Raw genomic sequence first — 12479 nt, forward strand, 5'->3', positions numbered from 1 at the left:
GGTGGTTAGAGAGAGAGAACGAGGAACAGAGCCGTGACCAGACGCGTCCAAGTTCCGATGCGTCATGGAATATTTGGTTCCGCAAAACCGGGCGCGCAAGTGGACGCCCCAGGTCGCGGCCCAGGTGCACAGATGCTCGCCAGGTGAGTCAACCAGCCATCTCCAGTTGCCCTGTAAATATCACTTGCTCGCCATATCTTTCCACCCACTCGCCTTCTGTCAGACCTCACAAGCATCCACATCCACTGCTCACATCTAAACTACACCTTCCATCCATCTGGGAAGCATCATCTACGCATTACATCATGGCGCCCAAGCGTTCAACAAAGCTCGCACAGGCAGGTATCCCCCCCTCCCCCGTCCCCCGAGACGCCTTCCTCCCCAGCCATTGTTAGATCCTGATCCTGACCCCATCCACAGCCTACCCTCTCCTTCCAGAGTCGGCGCCCGGCCTCAGCAGCGGCCAAAGCGGCCAGCAAGAACAAGTCCCTTGGCAAGACCCCTGCTCTTCGTCGGACAGGCTCGGCCTCGTCCCTCTCGAGTGTCGACCGCGCCAAGACGCCTCCAGTGAAGGACGCTGCCAAGGACGATGTCGTCTCTGTGCCAGATGACGAGCGCGAGGTGCTCGACGGAAACAGCAAGCAGTGGAACAAGCTCTACAAGGATGCCAGGGTGGAGATGGGCGGGGTGGAACCCAGTAGGTTTCAGCTGGGTGCTTGGTAAGGGAGAGCAGGAGCTGACGGCAAGTCCACGCGGGACCCCAGATGACCAAAGTGCACCGTGAGTACTGCGCAGTGGACCAAGGCCGGAGGCTTGACAAACGCCACGCTCGCTATCGGCCAAGTGGGACATGTTGACTGACGACGATAGACATCCTCCGCGTCTTCGACATGACGTCCAAGTACGGCCCCTGCGCCGGCATCACCCGTCTCGACCGCTGGGACAGGGCCAAGAAGCTGGGTCTGAACCCCCCAGAGGAGGTACGTTTGTTCCCACACCCATTGTCGATGCGTGTGTGGGACGTGATTCCGAGAAACCCAACCAGGCCTATGCGAGTCGTTCGGGACTCACAGATGAACAGATCCGCAAGATCCTGGTCACCCAGCAGGGCGAAGACAGCGTTGACCTCAGGGAGAGTGTCCTGTACGGGTGGGTGTAAAGTGTGTAGCCAAAGGCAAGGAACGTCAGAAGTCAACCGATGGAGGGAAGATGCCGTTATATAGCATGGCCTAGCTTGTAGATGGGCCTGGAGCGCTGGTGGAACGCCAATATGTATGTTTTAAACTGCGGCCGAACCTTGTAGCTGTTGTTACTGCCTGACTCCCGTCACTGCCCACATGATGGGGCCTGATGGGGCAGTGGGGGCTTCTTCTGAGGTCCGCTTGTTCATTTTCTGACATTTGTTTATACATCGTCGGGTACAGCTGAGAACAGGTAGACGTAGCTGACACACTGTCTAGACCCTGTCCTGGAAGATGATGGAGTCCTGCGAGCTGAAGGTGATGCCCGCGTAGGCATAGTCCTGCTGGCCGCGAGGAGAGAACGAGCCCGAGCCGTAGAACACGACCCAGTGGAAGGAGGCAGTGTTGTACTGTCCCTCCGCGGTGGGGTCCGAGGTAGTGTCGACGTCGCCCTGGTCCTTGAAGTTGTTGGCCTTGAAAGCGAACGCCTCGTTCTTGTTGTAGACGATAATGTTTGAGTTGGGGTACTGGCCCTGGAGGCTGTCGCACTGGCCCTGCGCAAAGGCCTTCTTCTGGTCATCCCAGGCGTCGCGGCGGGCGATGGCAGACGCGGGATCGGCATTGGCGAGGGAACGCTCGTGCGACAGGACAAGGTCGTAGCCCTCGTTGTCGGCGCGGATATCGAGCGAGCCCTCGGCGGCGACACCAGCGGGCGCGGCGTAGGCAGCAAGAGCGGCCAGGAGGGAGACACCGATGAGCTTGTTGGAGAAGAGCATTGTAGGGACAGTGGGTTTGAGTGAGTGAAAGTTGGAAGGTTGTGAGAGCTGCTGCTAGTCGTTGATGGAGTTCAGCCAACTACCCAAAGCCCAACCGTTTATATAGACAGGGCAGAGGAACCTTCATCATCAGTAAAGCAGCACTTGAGGCAAGACTGTTGCTGTGGTCCGTTATGGGGTCATCTAATGTGAAGTAAGTTGTTGCACTGTGCGATACCCGATGACTTAACGGGAGGGCACCGCATCGAGAGGCACATCCCGAGGGATATAGTATCGTTCTTGAATACAGATGGCAGAGGAGGAAGACCCAGCGGCCAGCGGCACCTCACTCCGGTTGAGCATGTGATCTGCCCCGCAGTGGCCACTGGAGGCAGCCAGAAACGAGGATTTGGTCGCGGGGTAGGTCGTTGCAACTATCGGGACCCAGGAACCGGGACGCAAATGTCCTTTTGGTTGTCGAGCAGGTAACATGTAAAGTATCGTGGAAGAGAGCCAGCTGAGTACAGTACTAGTGGTTGGGGTACTGTTCATGCCCCCGTTATCCCTGACATTCTCATGCTTGTCTGTTCCTCCTGGGGAGGGTGCTGTCTACAGAGGAGAGGAACGCTCGTCGCAGCAACGAGGCTGTGCGGCACCTGGGACCAGGGTGGCTCAAGCTCAGACACTTTCTCTCAACTTGGTTGCCTACGTGTGAACATTTGCCTCCTGCTCTTGCTGTCGAGATATGAACCCCAAGGTCAGACCCCGGCCCACTGTGAACAAGCATCCGCTATAATGTGTTGGATCCGAGAAAACACAAATATTACTCATCTGAGCAGGAACGACCGGTCGCGACCAGCCGTTGCATGGGCTCGTGTTCGGCATCCTGAGCCCGTTGACATACAGTACGCGTTGTCGGGGCTCGCAACACCAGGCACAGTGATGTTGGTGGTGGTGAGCTCCTGGGGGAGACCGAGAGACTCTCGGGGCATACTGAACGCAAAAAAAAAACAAAACAAAAAGGATTAACCGTTCTGAAGGTCGATCGACGGCATCCCCCAGCCCTGACTTGCGACGGCAGGAAAGTGTTCAGAGGTCGGGAACTCACATCCGCGGCACGCTAAGCTATTCATAGGGCTGTGCCAGTGTTCATTTCCGGCCCTTATAAATCACATCAGTATGGCAAGGTTATTAGGAATGTTTATAGTACAATCACATCAGTATGGCAAGGTTATTAGGAATGCTTATAATACTCGTCCGTCGTTTAGATTACCTCAGCCATGTGACAAATTCTGGCGCACCCCCAAGTCCCGCCGTTGTATGTACCCAGACAGGCGCCGGTCCTCCCGCAAGCCAAAGAAGCAACCTCTGACCCCAAGAGCTGTAAACGGAACCTACCTCATCGCTGTCCAACGGCCTGCCGTAGAGGGGCGGGTTTCGTCGGCTGAGGACAGTATCCTCCGGAAATGGCATATGGAGAGGTTGGAAGCAGGGAAGGGCCACATCATGATGCGCAGTTGTGGTGCCCCGTTGCAACCATCAGTGATCAGTGACTCACCGTTGGTATATTTTCGTTTGAATGTGTAAAGCCGCCACTGGGGCTATTCATTGCCCCAAGAACTGAAGTGGACAGTAAAATAGACTATGGGATCCGCCCAAAGTACTGCTACGCCCCTGGTATGTACAAGGAGGTACAGGCAAGTCCTCATCGACGACTAGACTCCCAACTGGAAGGTCCTCGTGGCGCGTTGAGTGAAGGAGTGGCGGATTTCTTCCCCGGCCGGGCTCGGCCGGCACACCTTACCCTCGATGGTATCGGTGGCCCACTGTCTGAGTGCCGGACCCTTGTGCAGTTGCAAGCGATACGACCATGCTGCTCCTCAAAAAGGGATACAACGGCGCTGTGCATAACCGAAGGTCACCGCGCAGCAGACAAGCTCGATACCATCAGCCCAGCAAGCCAATGGCGATGGCGATGGCGATGGCGATGGCACAGCACAAGCCAGATTGAACCTGCAAGCTGCAAGCCTGCACAGACCCATTGCACGACACCTGGGCCACAGACGCAACTAACCGGTAGGGAAGTCGGTTCAAACCAGTATACGCCACAGACGGCGTCCAGCACGCCGTTCACCCGTGCACGCCATTCAGGAGCCCAGGCCGGCCTGCCATAGCCTGTGGCCTGTGGACTGCAGTCGCACCGGCTAACCAGCTTCGACCTGTGTTGGTGGCATCACATCATCTGGGCACCCAACAGGGAGCTTGGCACCGCTGAGTGGCGTAGTCCCACGGTCCACCGACGAATCGTGAGGTGACGCTGGCTCTAGCATTCCCATTCCATTCCTTAGAGCGGCGGGCCGAGCTGTAAACGGTAAGCAGTGGCAGTCTGCAGTCTGGCAAAAAGGTAAAGTCCATTGCCGGAAAATATCACCGACTAGCGTTCGGAGGTTGTCACCGCGCATTTTCAAGCAATGTTAACAGCAAGTCGGGGCTCTGAGCAGGTGGCAAAGCTGAGAATGGCATCGAGAAAGCTGACCAGTTTGTGATGAGAGGCCAATGACCCAATGACGTAATCCGTATGCGCTATCTACAGCACGCCTTCGCGCCACCGTCGACCCTATGTGCTATGGGGTCTATAGACTGTCATCCTTGGCGGGCGTTGCTGTCTCGCGTTGTTGGTCGGGATCGGAGTCGGAAATGGCAAACTGACAGCGTTCACAACACTAACTGTCCCGTTCGCACCTCTCGCCGCAGACCAACACCGCCAGTTTTTCGCGTGACAGCACCAGATCTTCATGCTGTACCGCGTGCAACCCACGGCTCAAACGGAGTAAGAGAATGCCCGAGCCTCGTCCACTTTCGCATCAGGAAAGGGAGGGACTCGAGGCAAGGTGCAAAGTGTGGACGGGGTGTGCTGGGAACCCATCCCATGCCACCCTGTGAGAACCCAAGTACCCAAGTAGCCAAACAACGCCACACATCTGTTTTAAAAAATGTACAGGTCACAGGACCAGGATACAAGTGAGCGACCAATGTCAGGAGCATGACCAGGATGACCAGCAAAGGCCACGAAAGAGCGCATAGGAGGCGAGGCAGAAGGAAGGCAACGTCGACGGGGGGGAGGGGGGATTCAGGGCTACGCAAACGCGCGTTGTCGACCTGTCCTGGATAAACGGGGGTGCTGGATCAGATGAGGGTCGCTAAATGTTGTTGAAAAAAAAAACATTGCTGTGGAGCAGCGGGGTCGTTGCGCAGCACGCAGTGGGATGTGAATGATGGTTGTGGCGGTGACCACCTGCGTGTGCTTTGACGAGCAGAGCAATGATGAAGAGATACACTTGCCCGCACGACACGACCCACCCCACAGAGCGGTCACCGCACGGCTCTGACGGGACCGCGGCCCGGCGCTCTCCGGTGGCAGAGAGTTGAGTGTGTCACACCGCTGGCCGCTGGGCCGCGTCCCGAGTGTCCGGAAAAAGGGTCCGCGTCTGCTCCAGGATGCGGATTGCGCATGCCTCCTGAGCACGCGGGCGTGGCTCCTTAATCCCGGGGGCAGGGACGTGTATTCTCCATTTGGCCACGGGGTCTAATAGCCAATTGCTAAGCAATTGGGCAGCCTGGGGTTTGTATTATGGACGGATTTGACGACCGCCAGGACGGCTGCGCCGACCAGGTGCAGGTGGCCCAAAGGTGGGCTCGTGTGAGGGACGACGGGCGAGGGACCAAAGGGCCAGTCGCTTGGGGGGGAAGAAGAGAGAGACACACGCCAGGACACAGACACACACACACATATACACACACACCCACCCACCCACCCCACACCCACACGGCCATACTCGGCGTTACTCCCCTTCTACTGCTTGTTGCCATTCCAGCAACTCTTCTTCACCACCTCTTCGCACCTCCTCATCACCCATCCCCACACCCACCCCATCCTCCCCACCCCCCTCCCCATCTGCCCCCCCCCTCGGCACATCGCCAACTTCCATCCACAATGGACCCGGCGCTCTTTCAGCCGCCTCTCGTCTCCCAGCCATCGACTGAAGACATCAAATCGTCAGTCACCGCCGCCGCCGCGGCCACGTCCGAGGATGACTCAGGCGGCCTCGACGGATACGACATGGGTTCTGGCGCCATGGACGAGGACTCGGACACACCAGGCATCGACGGCGTCAAGCGCCCTCGTCTCCGCTTGGCGCATGCATGCGACCGTTGCCGGAAACGAAAGATCCGCTGTGACACGCAACAGCCTTGTGGGCCTTGCTCTGCAACGAAAAACGAGTGCACGTTCAACACCCCCAGTCGACGAGTAGCAAAACCCAAGGTTCCCGAGGGCCGCTCGTCGTCGGCGGGTGTCAAGCGACCCCACTCGCCGCCTCGGAGCAGTGGCGGGTCCAGCGCCTACCAGGCCTCGCTGGAAGCACGCCTTGCGACCCTCGAATCTCTCCTTCGCGACGTCCCGCCCAACGTGCACAATGCGTATCTCTCGACACTGGATGCGCGGCTCGGCTCTGGTCAAGGCGCGGGGCTCGCGCAGGGCAAGGGTGACGGCGTTGGCATCTCGTCCGAGGCGCTGGGCGCAGCACCCGCCCTTGCTGGATCGGCGCTCAGCGCGTTTGACTCATTGAAAACCGACTCTGCGCTCACTCCGGCGGCGTGGGCATCGGCGGCAGCGCCAAGCATGGCTGGCGCCTGGGCCGGCGGCCGCTCCATCAGGCGCCGCGACGACCGTGGCGTCGACGAAGTGGCCCGCCGCATGGAAAACCTCAGCTTCTTCTACGAAGACGAGATTGGGCAGGCCAAGTGGCAAGGTGAGGAAAAGCGCTCAGAGAGGAGCAGTCGAGAAAACACTGCAAAGTAACCGCCGCTGACAACCCAACGCAGGTGCGACTTCTGGTTTTCCGTTGTTGGAATTCCTCACCGCGGCCAAGGCCGGCTCGGAAGTGGATGAGCCGGAGGGCGACGAGTCGTCCCCTTCGTCTGTCGACACTCCTGGCGCGCGCCCTGCCCCATCACCACCATCAAAGATTGGCCGTCGTGCGAGCTCGCAGTCGGCGGTCGGCAACCGCAACTCGTCGGTGAGCTCCAAGGTGCGCTCGTCGTCTGTCGAGCCCAGGAGAAGGGAACGCTTTTTCCCCGACCGCACGCCGCGCCCGCACCAGACCCTCAACCCCGAGGCCAGTTGGAAGGTCATCACTGGCGTCATCCCGCCCGACCTTATGGACACGCTCGTTCGCTGTTATCTCTCGACCAGCCACTTGCTCTGGCCCTTCCTCCACGTGCCCTCTTTCCTTGCCGACTATGCCAACCCGCAGCAGTGGGGTGAGCCCGGTTTCGCCTGCTTCATTGTTGCCGTCTGCACCCTCTCGTCGCGTCACGTCGATGACCCCCGCGTCCGCGCCAACCCATCCGACCCCTCGACTGCCGGCAAGCAGTACTTTGAATTGTTCAAGCGATTGCGTGACTTGCCGTCCGCCGACCGCCCAACCCTCTACTCTATCCAGGCCGCGTTCCTGGCGGCCATCTACGCCTTTGGCTTGGGCAACTTGTCCAAGGCCTGTGCGCTCCAGGCCGAGAGCATCACCCTCTGTCTCGACGGCGGTCTCCACCGCAGCGTTGACCAGTACGACCACTTCAACGCCGTCGAGCGCGAGACGCGTAAACGTACCTTTTGGTCCATTTACGCGTGGGACAAGCAGTCGGCCGCATTGTTTGGTCGCCCGCCCATCATCCACCTTCGCGACTGCGATGTTACCGAGCCGATGATCGTCGACGACGAGAACCTCACCGCCGAAGGTGTGCAGGAGCAACAGAACCCTGAAACCAGCCGGATGTGCGCGTTCATTGCTGCGATTCGTCTCCACGTCGTTCTCGAAGGTGTAATCGACGCGTGCGTTCAGCCTTCGCCCTTCCCCTCGTCAGCCTTCCTTGCTCGCGCGAGCGCCACCATTGCGCGCCGCACACCGCAGAGCGAGTCGCTTAGGGAGGAGGAAGAGCTTCTGGAGGAATGGAAGCGCATACTGCCAAAGTACTGGGAGTACGATTCGGAGACGGCCAACTCGCGCGACCCCATCCGCATCACCCAGGCTGAGCGCCTCCACTGTCTCGAGCACCTCGTCAAGATGATCATCTACCGCCACCGCTTCTCGGGCTTTGTCGTCATGCCCGCGTCGACGGTTGAGGAGCGTGGACGTCATGTCGAGTTCTGCCGCCGCGCCATGCAGTGCGCGTTGACTATTATTGCCGACCACGTCCACATCTCGCAGCGCGGCATGATGACCTACTACGGTGTCCATGTGATCCACCAGCTCGCTCAGGCGGGTCGTACCCTGGTCGCTGTTGTCCTCAATTGCAAGAACCCCGAGTTCCGCCCTCTCATTTCGCCTTCGGTTGAGGGTCTTCGCTCATGTGTCGGTCTCCTGCGTCGCTTCAGTGGCCGCTACCTCTGTGGTCTCCGCTCGGCCGACATTATCGACGAGTTTTGCCGCGTGTGCAACATTCCAGTCGACTCTCCTCGCGTCCCCGACTCGGCTGGCCGTCCTTCGCCCGCCTGGCTGCGTCCTGTTCGCAAACGCGCCTCGGTTTCGCCTGGGCCCTCGAGTCTGCGCAACTCGTCGACCCCCGACATGGTCGCCAGCACCTTCCGCGACATCATGTCAGCACAAGCCGATCTCACGGCCGGCCAGATGCCCGGCGACCTCGAGTCCGTGTTCAACACGTCCGACTACTTTGACACGAGCGCCATGGACATTTCGTCCCCCAACAAGGCAGCGACGTCCCTTGCCGCCAACGTGTTTGCCACATCGCTCGGAGAGCCCAGTGCTCCGTACGACCGTCTGGAGACATTGTCACCCAACGAGAATCTCGGTGGAATTGGCAACATGACCTTGCAACAGTACGCGACCGCCAACGGCGGATCGAATGGCCCCACGGTCAACGGCGTCAATGGCAACTCTGTCACCGCAATGGACACGATCATGTTTTCGAATGGCCTTGCTGGTGACGTCCTTCCCTCGACTGGCGTCGACGCCGTCGGGCCCGACGGCCAGCGCTCAAACAACCAGAGCTTGTGAGTACCCTATCAGCATGTTCTGCCCCTTGTCTTTTGGACCTGAGTGGCGCCGTATCCACCGGTGACGGCGGCGTACGGCGCTGTCTGTGGCCCTGGCCTCTGGGCTTGTGTGTGGTGTGAGAGTGGGAAATAGTTTGAACTGACACATGCCAGGTCCGCCGCGACGATTCTCAGCCTCTTGGAAGAGGGTACGTTCGACTACAGCTCCATCTTCACCGACCAGGCACCTCTGCCCGACTTTGACTTCCAGTCGGCCATGGTCCCTGAAGGCAACTCCTAGGAGCAAGGAGAATAGATTTCATCCCCAAAGCCTACTGCTGTCCGATACACGGACGAAGCAGTGGCCATGGGCGATCATTTCGTCACTTTTTTTTTTCTTGCTCGCTGGCTCTTGATCACTTTTGTTTTTTCCCCCGCACGCGCGCGCCCCCCGCGCGTGCGTCCTGCCTCTGCCTCCGTCCCTGTCGTAACCGACCCGAGATCGAGATTCCTCGATTCCTCTAGTCCCATCCGCTTCTATTCCCTCGTCTTCTCGCGTTTCACGAGATGTCTGTCATAATCCGGTCCCGGCCCCGTACATGTAATGCTTCTGTATTTATCGTTTATCATCTGCACCAGTGGCGTTCGCCGCCGTGGGACAAGTGGACACTGCCGCCACGGGACAGGTGGTCACTACCGCCAGCAATGGGCATCTGGCAACGGCGAGCGCCGGTGGCAGGTGCCGCTCGTGCTTGAGTGCTGAATTCAGCACTCGGCACAACTCTGCACATTGAGGCGCAGGCTGCTGGTGTTTCCCCGAGGATCCGCAGCGCACATCTCGCTCCATCCAGCATGTCTCCTCGATCTCTGCAAGCTTGCTTCCGGAGGAATCGGATCCATCCGGCTGGCTAAAATTTGGGACCATACCATATACCAAAAGGCATCATTCCGCTGCTTGTTTGGTCATGCCTCTGCGCTGACTACCAAGAGCCCAGTGCGCCAGTGCGGACGCTTGGCGGGAGGGCGGTATGTCGCTCACTGGATCACTGGATTGCTGTCAGGCGTGGACTGGCCGGACTGGAGGGACTCGCGGTCGCCCAAATTAGCAGAGAACAACGAAGAGAGTCAAAAGGCGGCGGAGCTAGCCGCCGGCTGCCGGTCCTCCTCGTCTTGCCTCCCCTCTGCGGCACCTACCCTACCCACCACCAAGATGTCGTGTGCCACGGCCTCACCATTACGAGTGTATGCGAGTGTGCATAGAACGGAAGTGGGAGACGAATGAAAGTGAAAAGAGATCGGCCACGGTCTGGACAACACTGCCTTTGATAACCGCCGGCGAGTCGAGACCAGGCTGTGCGTCCGCAGACAGGCCACTTTGCGGGCTGTACACATATGTCCGGTGGATGTAGTGGGAGGGGAGGGCCATGTGTAGGGGGCAAGAGCGGGCGGGGAGGCCAGAGCAGGAACCGCGGGCAGCAGAGGCCGGGTGTATATGTATGACGTTGACACGCATGACACGGGTGTGGAGTGGACGCGTGGATGACGTCTTTTTGGTACTCTTTTGTGTGGTTCCTGTGAGGTGATGCTGCCCTTTCAGACCAACTTCAAGCTACTGCTTCCCATCGGCTCTCTCGTCACGCAGGGTACCGTTGCGGTCTAGTCCCACATGTCCAGCATCACCGCAACCTAGTACGTTTGTACGTTGTACGTTGGTCCCTTGTCGACGTGTCTTAGCCGACAGGCAGCATGCGTCGCGACAAGAGGATGCCCCGGCGGGGCAAGGGTACGATGCGGTGGAGCCAAGGTTTGGAGCCCAGGTCGTCACCGCGGCGGTCCGAGAAAAGAAGCATCTGCTGGGCTGCTCTAGCTGCTCTGAGGATCGGAACGTGCCCCAAGCCAGAGTCCAACGGCCGCAGACTGGCGCGGGTGTCTCCAAGGCTGTTCCGCGGCGCACCAACGCTTCCGACCGTGGAAGTGAGCAATCTGACCATCGCCGGTATCGCTCCGTCAGGTCCGGGAATCGACGGGAGTGGAAGACGGTACAGATGGTGTGACAGTCTCATGTCCCGTAGGCTCGTATATCGAAAGAGACAGACCTCCCGGGACAACGGAAGTAGGAAAGGGGAGATAGCGGGGGCCAACATGGGGACAGTAACCAAATGTGGAGCAATGGGGCCAACTTGCCAAAACGGGTCACACGAGGGGAGAGTTGCCGTGGGACAGGACGATCACTCATCGATGATGGGGGTTTCCTGAACGAATTGGTGACGGCCACATGTAGGATCGCCGTCGATCCTCATGGCGTCCTCCGCGGGATCATCCCAAAACAACCTGGGTGGTGTGGAAGACGACACGAGCACATGAGTATGACGGTGGCGGAGGCCGCCAAACCCAAAGCCTAGCGCCTCCCGGTGTTGCTGTCGGAAGAGGGTTTACAACGTACGCACATCGGTTCTTACGTGTATCCCACCAACAGGAACGACCTCACTCCACATTTGTTGCGCTTGGCAAACTCGTTGGCGCTCTTGACATGTACGTACACGCGTCCGTTCTTGGGGGGATCGGCGGATCCCTTCCACCTCTTGTATTCGCTCTCCTGATCTCTCGACAGCCCCACATTTAAAGTGAGCCTCCCTACCGAGCAACACCCCGCCTTCGCCTGACACCATGTCATCCAGTTCCACTCAGTCATCCGACGCTACTCATCCTCCTTGTCTTCGTGCCACCCAATCTGAACCCCAAGTCGCCATGACACGTCCTCTTGACGAGAAGGTAAACTCGCCCATCAAACTGCAACTGCCCAACAACCGTGAGTGGCTTTGAGTATCATCCACAGAGAGCGGAGAGCTAATAACCCATCAGGCAACCCTTGTGGGTCCAACTCGTTGGACGCTGCCGAGGATAAGCGCCGCTACTCTCAAGAACTGTACCGCTTCCACATGGCCATGTGGGACACGCGCAGGGCTGACCTAGAGTAAGTGGCCAGAGTGGAGGTGGTGTGATCGTGTGAAGGGATATGGATCGTGGCGTGCGTTCTATTGAGGATTTATCCGTTATCAGCATAGGCCCCCCCCGCCGTACGCCACCAAAACCCTTCCCTGTCCGAACAGAACATGAGGCTGACTTGCATGACTTGTTTGCGTTGCAGACGTCGCTCGGCTACCCATGCTCTCACTGCCCTTTTCTGTCCTTCGACGTTGATGGAGACGGAGCAGCCATGGTGCTGGCAGAACGGTGGCCCGTGTATGAGCCCTGGATCGTACATCAACGACAGTGCTCGCAGCTCCACCCATGTCTCCAGCACCTCGTTGACTGGCATTCAGTCTCGTCTCCCCCAGCCTCCTCACACTGCATAGACCAAGGAGACTTACATCATTCACATATATAAACGTCTCGGCCTGCCTGTTGTCATACCTTCAGCATAGAAGTGCCAATGTATCCATATCGCATACGAGAATCATTTTGAATAACTGACCAGAGATGGAGACATTA

General features: G+C 58.7%; 4 protein-coding genes across 4 annotated transcripts; 3 read left to right on the forward strand and 1 right to left on the reverse strand.

Moving 5' to 3' along the window:
* Positions 1–57: 57 nt before the first annotated feature.
* Positions 58–1159, forward strand: EHS24_006130 (uncharacterized protein; the record flags this gene model as incomplete). The annotated part of the gene is made up of 6 exons (XM_028621602.1): positions 58–143; positions 318–342; positions 421–697; positions 748–780; positions 871–980; positions 1082–1159. 6 exons carry the CDS (start codon positions 58–60, stop codon positions 1157–1159), a joined length of 609 nt encoding a protein of 202 aa, XP_028478054.1.
* A 297-nt stretch (positions 1160–1456) lies between these two features.
* EHS24_006131 (uncharacterized protein) lies at positions 1457–1957 on the reverse strand (the record flags this gene model as incomplete). Its single annotated transcript, XM_028621603.1, has 1 exon — positions 1457–1957. The coding sequence occupies one exon, from the start codon at positions 1955–1957 to the stop codon at positions 1457–1459; it is 501 nt and encodes a 166-aa protein (XP_028478055.1).
* Positions 1958–5930: 3973 nt separating this feature from the next.
* Positions 5931–9288, forward strand: EHS24_006132 (uncharacterized protein; the record flags this gene model as incomplete). Its single annotated transcript, XM_028621604.1, has 3 exons — positions 5931–6747; positions 6821–9005; positions 9162–9288. 3 exons carry the CDS (start codon positions 5931–5933, stop codon positions 9286–9288), a joined length of 3129 nt encoding a protein of 1042 aa, XP_028478056.1.
* A 2447-nt stretch (positions 9289–11735) lies between these two features.
* Positions 11736–12343, forward strand: EHS24_006133 (uncharacterized protein; the record flags this gene model as incomplete). The annotated part of the gene is made up of 3 exons (XM_028621605.1): positions 11736–11796; positions 11850–11961; positions 12136–12343. 3 exons carry the CDS (start codon positions 11736–11738, stop codon positions 12341–12343), a joined length of 381 nt encoding a protein of 126 aa, XP_028478057.1.
* Between the last annotated feature and the right edge of the window lie 136 nt (positions 12344–12479).

Source organism: Apiotrichum porosum, assembly GCF_003942205.1.
Source record: "Apiotrichum porosum strain DSM 27194 chromosome Unknown scaffold_3, whole genome shotgun sequence".
NCBI classification, from domain to species: Eukaryota; Fungi; Basidiomycota; class Tremellomycetes; order Trichosporonales; family Trichosporonaceae; genus Apiotrichum; species Apiotrichum porosum.